Raw genomic sequence first — 10,162 nt, forward strand, 5'->3', positions numbered from 1 at the left:
TTAGCATGGCATGATATTAATACTGTAATCTGTGCATCAATGATTGTAGTAAAGTTGTGTTTGGTAGATATCATCTTTTTTTCTGTATTCTGGTAGATATTATTTTAAAATGTGAACTGGTTAAGCAAAATAGCTTTAAAACATATAAAACAAATGCTGAGACTATATATTGTGCAGCCCTAGTGTGAACAGCAAAAACGCACTGATACAATCTTTCCAATATTTTCAATACCGATTCGGGCTATATTCACACAGCAATTTCAGGTAGCACAAATCCAATTTCCTGACGTTTCTTTCAGCCTGTTCACACTGTAATCTTTTAAATGTGATTTAATTCTGACATTGGTCTGAACAGCTCTAAACTGATGCTGATGCGCTGAAGAGCAGCAGAGCTTCACGTGAAGTTTCGGTTTCATCTGTCTTCTGTTTGTTCCTTCTTCTTGACATTAAAAGTTGCATGAATTCTGATCTGGCTGTTCAGACTGAGTCAGACTGCCATAAACTGGATAGAAGTTGGATTTTAATACCACGTATTGAAGTGCCCAAAATCAGAATTGGAAATAATCAGATTCAGTGTGTTTTAGGTCACTTTTACCAATTACATATCAGCAATGTAACTCAGTCTAAAAACAGATTTCAGAAGTTCATGCAACTTATAAAGGAGATCACGGAGAAGGAACAATTGACATGGATAAACTAAACAAAGGATGAAGACAAAAGCAGGCATGAGAAGATCTAATAAAAAAAAACCCAAAAACCCTGTCCTACAACCACTACCACACATAACTAGGCCTCCAACAAATAAATAAATCCTTTCTTTAAGTTTGCCAAACACAAGTATATTACCATGGATGGAACTGTCACACCACCAAAGATGAAGAACTAACCAACATCTGCCTGAAGAAAAGTTGAGGAACATCAACAGAACAAACACAAAACCATAAAGCAAGAGTTTAGACGTAGCGCTTGGGCTGCTTGGGTTTCTTTTGCTAGTTTTAAGAAGAAAAAAAAAACTACCTGCTGGGATTAATGATGTTATCTTAGGGGTAAGAGTTCTTGTTCAGCTTGAATGCACCAAAATTATACATTTTTGGCTGAAACTAAACCAAATAAAATGAAAAAGTTAGACTAAGGCCAATTATCCAATACCAACCAAGGTTTTTTTGGTTTTAAATCATTTTGCTGCTTTTTTCACCAATGAAATTAAGTAACTAGCCAAAGTGTATTTTCCTATTTAAGCACAATAAGCTTAAAATAAAATCCGCGTTTGTTCAGTATGAATAATTCAGCCATTTTCATCCAAATAATTCCAATAATGCCAATTTTTTAATCAGTAAGAGGCTGATGGTCACAACAAGAAAGTCTTGCAGGTTCTTCCAACTACATCCAATCTCTCATTTTTGAGGAAAAACACAGTGGAAAACGTTCTAATCTCAAAAAACAGAGCATCCTCTACTCTGTATAAAATCCTGTTTACACCTGGTCACTAAATGCACACTGAGTTTCAGGATTATATCTGGATATAGCCAAACCACATTAAAAGCAAGTGTAAATGCAAACAAAACACATTTAAACCAGATACAAATCCGATTACTTGACTAAAGTCCCATTGATACCTGGTATCATCATACTTATTTGTGATTGGATCACCCAGGACCCATGCTAAATGCTAGGTGTGAACGCGGTCTGACTACAACCAAAACCGAACAAACGAAAGAAACGCCTCCCAGTACAACAGATTTGCATATACCACCTCACACAGCAATCAGATTTTAACCAGACTAATTGAAATCACATTTGACCTACAAGTGTAATTCACCACTTTAAATACTTGTTAAAATCTAAATCAGAATCACAATCCAGACACTAGTCGTATGTACCAAGTGACCAGGTGTAAACAGGGCTAAAAGTAAAGCTAATTAGACAGGGCAACCCTACTAACACTGCAGCAATACCACCTCAACCTGTAGCGTGCCTTTACTGCAGCAGATAAACACTAACTCACTCTCTCTCTCTTTTAAACAAAACATTAACAAGACTTTCAGATAGCAAAAATATATAAAGGCGTATTCCTCTGAAACCTGATATGCTGATATCAAAAACTCGTAAGCGGTACTCTCGCTTTATTATATAATTAAACTCTCTCTCTTTATTCTGCCACGCTCGCGCTCCTATGACCAGAATCAGGGTGATGGGAAGGTCACCCAAGGTTGTACCTCCTTTAGAGTTCCTAACTCCTAAAGTGAGATGCCTTAGAAAACAGTAGAAAACGAGAAGAGAAAAGAAGAAGACTTGAGGGCATCAAAGGCTTCTGTTAGCATTAGCCAGTGTTAGCCAGAATTAGGCAGCATTTGGCAGCATCCCACCACCTCCAGCCCTCTCCACAGGGAAGCTGAGGTTGAACCAGCAGTTGACGTCACCGACCAATGTCTGAAGCATCCACAAGATGCCTCAAAATTCAAAACGAACCAGTAGAAAATGAGAAAAATAAGTTTTTTAATTTTGTTTCTTTTCTAGTCAGTGCTAGGCAGCGTCCCGAGATATCCAGCCGCTCTCTGTGAGGAAGTTAAGGATTCGCCTCTTTAGCACTTTGTCCAGGTAGCCCGGCAGTCGACTCTTGGCAGGGACACCCTGCCTCTTCTGCAGGTGGTCCTTGATGATGATGGTCTTGACAGTCAAGTAGCGCGTGGGACTCAAATTGAGAGAGTTGCAAAGAACCTTCTCGCGATCGGAAAGCAGCTCAAAGCCGGTTAAGTGTTCAATAGCTGCAAATTCGCCGTCCTTTCCTTCCTCTTTTATAGCTCCTGCACCTCCACCACCGGTACCACCGCCAGCAGCACCGGTGCCGCCTCCTCCGATGCCAGAGGAGCCTCCCAAACCTCCACCGCCTCCGCTGCCCCTCTTGGAGCTCTTGTTCTCTTTCCGTTTCTCTCGCTTGTGCCTCGCCGCCTCGTACTCCACCGACTCGTCCAGCCGGGTGATGCCGTTGCGGCGGTACCTTTGCAGTTCCCGCACTTTGGCCCGCAAAACTCGCTCCTTGTGCATGTTATCGAAGAAGTCCTCAAACTCCCGATGAGCCATGAACTGGCAGAGCGGCCGCAGCTTCGCCCGCTGCTCGCGCTCCTCCTTTATAATCTTGCGTTTGGGCGCTGAAGACGCCGCCGCCACTGCAGCCGTCGTCACTGACGCGGTGGTTCCCGTCACCGCCTGGGCATTTGTCGTGGTGCTTCCACCAGTCAGCCCAGTTCCCCCAGTCCCTCCCGAACCGACTCCTCCGGTGCCCCCCGGCCTTTCCCGCTCCTTCTCCTTCTTGTCTTTACCCAAAAAGGCGGGAACGAGGTTGTAGTCTCGGGCGATGTTCTTGCGTCTCTGCCGTTCCCGCAGCTTCCGTACGTACATGTCCACATGGGCGCGTTTCATTTCGATCTCGACGTCCTCGTCGTCGTAGTTGACCGAAAGTCCGCTGATGAGCTTCTCCGCCTCGTGGTCAAACTCAATCTCGTAGTCGTCTCGCAGAGGCATGTAGCCCAGCTGCTGCTGCTCGGCCACTGAAATGTCCATCGGGGGTAAAGGCGTGGTCAAGCTGGGGGACAGTGGACCCCCGCCAGGGCAGGTGTGGTCCGTTACGCGGTTGGGAATGTTGTCGGGGATGCACGCTTTGCCCAAGTTGCCGTGGATGTACATGCTGACGTAGTGGTCCATCACTTCCTGAGGGGTCCGAGAGGCTCCGACGTGGGCCGCCATGTCCTCCTAAAACAAACAGACAAGAAAACATCAGCCCAAGCAACCACTACACACAATGTCAATGATGCAAAAAAGAAAATTCCAGAATACACTCAATTTAGACAAAAGCAAAACATGGTTTTGGAATCTGGAATCATGTTTTAAACAAATTTAGCTAGCCTTACCTTAGTCCAGTGTAAGCAATTAACTATTTTAAACTGAATTGGGCCTCTGTTTAATTTAACACTAAATTACCCACATGTTCATACACAATTTACCCCATTATGCCTCTAATCTAAATTTAAATCTAAATCTAAAATCCCAAATTCCACAAATTTTGAATTAAACCATTTTATATCCACCTCTGTTTTACATTTCAAATGGCGTAATAGTATCAATGTCAAATTTTGACCACAACAAACCTGTATCCTTCATCAAGACCATTTACAGCTTAAACTTAATTATAATGCGCTGTAAATTACGTTTATTCGTCCAATTCAGTGTAAATAAGACACTACAACTTGTTATAAATAATACACACCAGGATTTTCTATTACTAGCACTTTATTAAGACCATTTGGAGCTTATTTAATCAGAACTAGCCATTAAACTTAGTTACAATGCATTTAATTAAGATTATTCATCCAATTTAGTGTAAATGAGACAACATAACGTTGTAAATAATATACCCTGAAATATTGTGATAATATTTTAGGGCCATATTACTCACCCCTAACCACAATACTACTTTAATGAATGGACCTGAAAGAAACTTGTTTATATCCACCTCTGTTCACATTTACAGTCACACAGCACTTCATTAAGGCCGTTCACAGTGTATTTAAGTTAAGTTACCCGGAAATATTGTGATATTATTTTAGAGCCTTATCCCTCACCCCTAATTAGAGTACTCCTATAGTGAATGGAACTGACTGAATGAAACTAGTTTATATTCACATCTGTTCACATTTACTGTCATACAGCACTTTATTTTAATCAGTTTACATCTTACTTTGCAGAAAAAAACACTTAAAACTGAAATATTGTGATATTATTTTGGGGTTATATCCCTCAGTGAATGGAACTGATTGAAAGAAACTTGTTTATATCCACCTCTATTCACATTTACAGTCACAAAGCACTTCATTAAAACCTTTTACAGCGTATTTAATCAGAACCTGCTGATAAACTAAGTTACCCTGAAATATTGTGATATTATTTTTGGGCCATTTCCCTCACCCCTACTTAGAGTGCTCCTATAGTGCATGGAACTGACTGAATGAAACTAGTTTATATTCACATCTATTCACATTTACTGTCATACAGCACTTCATTTTAATCAGTTTATATCTTATTTAAGCAGAAAAAACAACTTAAAACTGAAATATTGTGATACTATCTTGGGGCCATATCCCTCACCCCTAATTAGAGTACTCCTATAGTGCATAGAACTGATTGAATGAAACTAGTTTATATCCACCTCTATTCACATTTACAGTAACAACACCACTTTATTAAGACTATTTACAGCGTATTTAATCAGAACTAGCTGATAAACTAAGTTACAGTGTGTTTAAATGAAGTTGATTTCTATCAGTTCAGTAAGAGTTATGAACCCGGTTGTTTATAAAGCCCTGCTCCAGCCCTGCAGAAGCAGCAGCAGCAGCAGCGCGTCTACACTAGTAGAAGGTTTGGAATCGGATTGAAATCAGGATTATTGGTGGCGGTGTGTACCCAGTTTCCGAAGCCGTACTGCTCGATGGCGTCCAGCAGGCTCTGCTCCTCTCTGCCCGTCCAGCCGCCCTCCGCCTCGGCTCCCCACAGCGCGAACCGGCCCCCGTCCACCTGCTGGTACCCGTGCCATCGCCGGTGGTTCCCGATCTCCGCGCCCGCGGAGAAGCACTCCGGGCACAGCTCGATATCCGGGCAGTCCGTGCAGCGGATCCGCAGGTTACTGACGTCCGACAGGCAGTTCACACAGTACTTCTTCCCCAGGTCCGCCATTACTGCTCCCGCTACCGCCGCCGGAGCCCAGCGCTGCCACACTGCGCATGCGCCCCGCTCCGCCCCGCCCCCCTGCTCATTAATACTCATCACACACGCTCATTAATATTCACCACAAGCTCATTAATATTAACCAGGCGCTGTCGTGTTTTTATATTTTAAATATAGCTCTGTAAAAAAGATAAGAGACCACTCAAATATTATGACTTTCTTTGATTTAATCAAATTGAAAACCTCTGGAATATAATCAAGAGGAAGATGGATGATCACAAGAAGTTATGAAGTTATCCAAAAGCAGTGTGTAAGACTGATGGAGGAGAGCATGATGCCAAGATGCATGAAAAAAAAAACTGTGATTAAAAACCACCAGGGTTATTCCACCAAATATTGATTTCTGAACTCTTAAAACTGTGAATATAAAAAATATGAACTTGTTGTTTTCTTTGCATTTTTTGAGGTCTGAAAGCTCTGCATCTTTTTTGTTATTTCAGCAGTATTTCATCTCATTTTCTGTAAATAAATGCAATATTTTTTTGGAATTTAGCAGAGATGTTGACCATAGTTTTTTTATAGAATAAAACAACAATCTTAAATTTAATCAGAAATATACCTATAATAGTTTGCATAATTATTCACAAAATAGTTTTCACATGTTTTATTGACATTGTGTATATGAGAATGCAATAGCAAAGCTGATACACTTTAAACAAAGTTTTTTATATTTTATATATTTAATCAAAATACTGGTTAAAATATAGACATACACATTGTTATATATGTATATATATTTTAAATAAAAAACGTGTTTGATTATTGATTAATATACACTGCAACAAATGATCAACAACAAAAACACAGACACATTTTTCATTTTTTATTTGTATTATTTCTATAAGAACGTAATAGCACAGCTGATACATAGAAATAACTTTTGTGTCTTTATTGTAATATGAATATTCTTATATCATAAATCATAATGCAGATCATTAATGCAACAATGCGCACACATTAAGAAAAAACATCATTATCTGTTATTATTTTTTATTTAAATTATTTTTATATCACATCATTTTAGAAATATTCTGTATATGTTAATGTAATACACAGAATAGCACAGCATATACGTTTTAAAAGTTTAAAATTTGTGAATATTATCAGTGGGACATACGCTTTTCTGTGTTACTAAATAAGCATTTATAAATAATTGATTATTTATAAATACAGTTACGACAGAAATATTTATTTTATTTTGATTGGATATGGGTGCTTTCGTATTGCAGGAACTCATGAATATTAATGACTATGAACAGAGAGGCGCCGCTGATTGGTTGTTGGAAAAGCCGTATCCGGGTAACCAGGCTGAAAACACTAACGTTACTGAAGGAGAGCAGAGCGTTAAAGGTGAGTGAAGATTAGTTGTTTTAATAGCTTAATACTGTATTATATTAATATTATAGCGTGTGTTACTCTGTGTTACTGTGTTATACTTCGGTTCTAGGTGTTATTTTACTGGTTTGGATGAAAACTGATTATTTTATTTTGACAGTTTTTGCATTTGAACCCTTTCTGAAAATAATTAACGTTATATAGCCACCTACTTCTGTTCATACGGTTAATATTTTAAATATCGTTTAATTTAAAATATTGTTCACACAACTGCAGTACATTAAGAAACAAAATACATATTTTTGACCATTTTAATACACACACTTAAACATAACTACAGTACCTGTCAAAAGTTTGGACACACCTTTATTATTTTAAAATGTTCTGCATTGTAGATTAATACTAAACTCATTCAAACTTTGATGGCTTTCAGTTAACAGCTGTGCTGAACTCATCAAGAGTTAATTACTTGAATTTCTTGTCTCTTAATGTAAAGTTTGAGAGCATCAGTTAAAGTAAAGTAGTGAAGAGGCAGAGTTACAGGTTTACAGTGAATAGTGAATATTTGTGTAGCGTTTCAGCTGCTCCCAACAATTCACAACAGAAAATAAGAGTATTTTTAAACAGTAATAAACAGTATTTTTATGACAATTTTCTAATTGGCACAATAAAGTAATATAACATTTATATAACAAATCTAAAAATTACATTAATAGCAATTAAGAACATAATGGTTAATACATTTTATTTCCTGAATTTCAGAATGGAAGAGGAGGTCAATCCATCTGTGGACGCCACTTTTATGGACAGCACTGAGGATGGTGAAGAGATGGTCAAGAGAGAGGAAGCAGACCCTGAGGAACAGAGGAACCCAGATGCAATGGGGAACCCTGAGGAACCGAAAAACTCTGAGAAACTAGAGAACCCTGAGGAACCGAGGAACCCAGAGAAACCCATAAACTCTGAGGAACCAGAGAACTCAGAGGAAATGAGGAACCCTGAGGAACCGAGAATCTCTGAGGACCCGGAGGAACCGAGGAACCCTGAGGAATCAGATAACCCTGAGGAACCGGGGGACACTGAGGAACCCAGGAGCCCTGAGGATCCGGGGAACCCTGAACAATTGAGGAACCCTGAAGATTTGAGAAGCCTTTACGATGCTGAATTACCGGTTCCAACTGAAGCTGACCTCTACCCCGGTCTGGACCATGAGTCAAGGGGACATAGTGCACTTGGTGACCCCTCAGATTTGGAGCATCAGGAGAAGGATGAGCCAGAATCTGCTGGAGAAGATGCTGAGGAGGCTGCCACATTATCAGACCAAGCACTGGAAAGGGATCCTTTCACCAGTGAGACGTTTGAAGAGGACGAGACTCCAGGAACCCCAGAGCTGGACATCCAGAGCCTGCAGGACGAAGTTCCATCAGTGCAGGTGGAGACGGAGACCCTAGACCTCCAGGCTGAATACGAGGAGCTGCAGAAAGAGAGGGACAGGCTCACCCAGAGGAACGTCCAGCTGCAGGTCAGACCCAAATGGCATCCGTTTACATTTTAGTGCACTATTGTGTTCGTCTGCCATTTTTCTCTAAGTGTCCAAATCGTAAAGTGGAATTTCGAACGTCAGGATTTCTAGGAAACATTGCTGCTTACTACATGAGCTGAATATTTCCCCAAATGCATTGCAAGTCTCGTTACTAAGAAACAGACAGCCAAAAGAATTGTAACAAACAGACAGCGAGAAATCATGGTTGCCAGATTCTTACCTTAAGCGTATAGATAAACCAACTCACTAAGTAAAACGTGTTTCAAATCCAAAATCCAAAATGCGAAGAAAACCGTCCAAAAAACAAAACAGTCGATGTTCTGAATTTAAGGTGGACTCTTGTAATTCCGCAGGTCTCGCCGCTGAAATAAAAAAACATTTTCTTTCAGTTAAACGAGCGCTGGACTTTAATCTACACAGATTTCTCTTTTGATAAACATTTATTTGGGTGAGTAAAGCACATCTGTTTATTTACAGTAAGCTTAGATGTCCACAATTTTGACTGAAACAGAGCAGCTTTGGAACTATTTTATGAGTGGTTATAACCAAACCGAACGCATTTTCTCGTCCTGTTTAACCCATAAGATTTTAATAAACAGTGATAATTGAACTGTGGTCTAGTAACAATAATACACTCAAGGTTCGTGCTATAATGTGTAATATTGGCACTGCTGTGCTGATCTTTGGGCTTGTGCCTATGTCCACATCACAGCAGTGCCAATATTACACCTGATAGCACAAAACTTGATTGTATTATTGCTTAAATATGTTTCTTTTGGGTTATCTGTTTATCTGTTCATCAGCGCATACTAGCCGAATACTACCAGCAGAAGCCGAGTGAAGAGCCTGGGCCGGAGCTGGAGACGGGCGTATCTGATCTTCAGCAGCGCTACCTGGAATATCTGGAGGTGATACAGGATCTCAGGCAGAAGCTGAGTAAACAGGCAGATCAGAACGAGGCCGAGCGGAGGAAGAGGAGGCTGGAGATGAAGGACGATGAGGAGCTGGACGTCGGTCAGCACATGGTGGACTTCGAGCAGCTCAAGAGCGAGAACCAGGTGAACAGAGAGAAGATCGAGGAGTGCAAAGAGAAACTGCTCAAACAGAAGAAGAAGAACAGCGAGACTGTGCAGGTGAGCCCCTAATATACCCAGCTAACATCACTAGTGCGGCATTAGCACACTCGCTACCGGCCATGTCCCAAATCTCTACAGCAGCATTAGCACACTCTCTACCGGCCTTGTCCCAAATCTCTACTACAGCAGCATTAGCACACTCTCTACTGGCCTCGTCCCAAACCTCTACTACAGCAGCATTGGCACGCTCTCTACCGGCCTCGTCCCACATCTCCTCCACAGCGTTAGCACACTCTCAACTGGCCTTGTCCCAAATCTCTTTTACAGCATTAGCACACTCTCTACAGGCCCTGTCCCAAATCTCGTACACAGCATGAGCACGCCCACTACCGGCCTTGTCCCAAATCTCTACCACAGCATTAGCACACTC

The 10,162-nt window shown here is 40.7% G+C and overlaps 2 protein-coding genes across 3 annotated transcripts in view; one reads left to right on the forward strand and one right to left on the reverse strand.

Annotated features, from left to right (window-relative positions):
- Nucleotides 1-1,003: 1,003 nt before the first annotated feature.
- Nucleotides 1,004-5,796, reverse strand: tada2b (transcriptional adaptor 2B). Its single transcript, XM_007239663.3, has 2 exons — nt 5,458-5,796; nt 1,004-3,750 (listed from the first exon to the last, which is right to left on the reverse strand). Exons 1-2 carry the CDS (start codon nt 5,725-5,727, stop codon nt 2,524-2,526), a joined length of 1,497 nt encoding a protein of 498 aa, XP_007239725.3. The 5' UTR covers nt 5,728-5,796; the 3' UTR covers nt 1,004-2,523.
- A 1,247-nt stretch (nt 5,797-7,043) lies between these two features.
- ccdc96 (coiled-coil domain containing 96) overlaps nt 7,044-10,162 on the forward strand; it is a 4,640-nt gene continuing 1,521 nt past the window's right edge. The window contains exons 1-3 of one of the 2 annotated variants that reach the window (XM_022665461.2): nt 7,044-7,128; nt 7,876-8,635; nt 9,460-9,789. In XM_022665461.2, coding sequence (XP_022521182.2) covers nt 7,877-8,635; nt 9,460-9,789 — 1,089 coding nt within the window. In that variant the 5' untranslated portion in view covers nt 7,044-7,128; nt 7,876. Of the gene's footprint in view, nt 7,129-7,674; nt 8,636-9,459; nt 9,790-10,162 lie in introns of those variants that run through there. The other variant, XM_049482691.1, reaches the window with a different exon arrangement.

This window comes from Astyanax mexicanus, chromosome 8, assembly GCF_023375975.1.
Source record: "Astyanax mexicanus isolate ESR-SI-001 chromosome 8, AstMex3_surface, whole genome shotgun sequence".
Classification (NCBI taxonomy): Eukaryota; Metazoa; Chordata; class Actinopteri; order Characiformes; family Acestrorhamphidae; genus Astyanax; species Astyanax mexicanus.

Bases quoted from the DNA above. Each gene is read 5' to 3' on its own strand.
- tada2b (XM_007239663.3), bottom strand. From the start codon at position 5,727: ATGGCGGACCTGGGGAAGAAGTACTGTGTGAACTGCCTGTCGGACGTC. The intron at 3,751-5,457 runs GTACACACCGCC...TGTTTGTTTTAG, and splicing joins AGTACGGCTTCGGAAACTGG to GAGGACATGGCGGCCCACGT.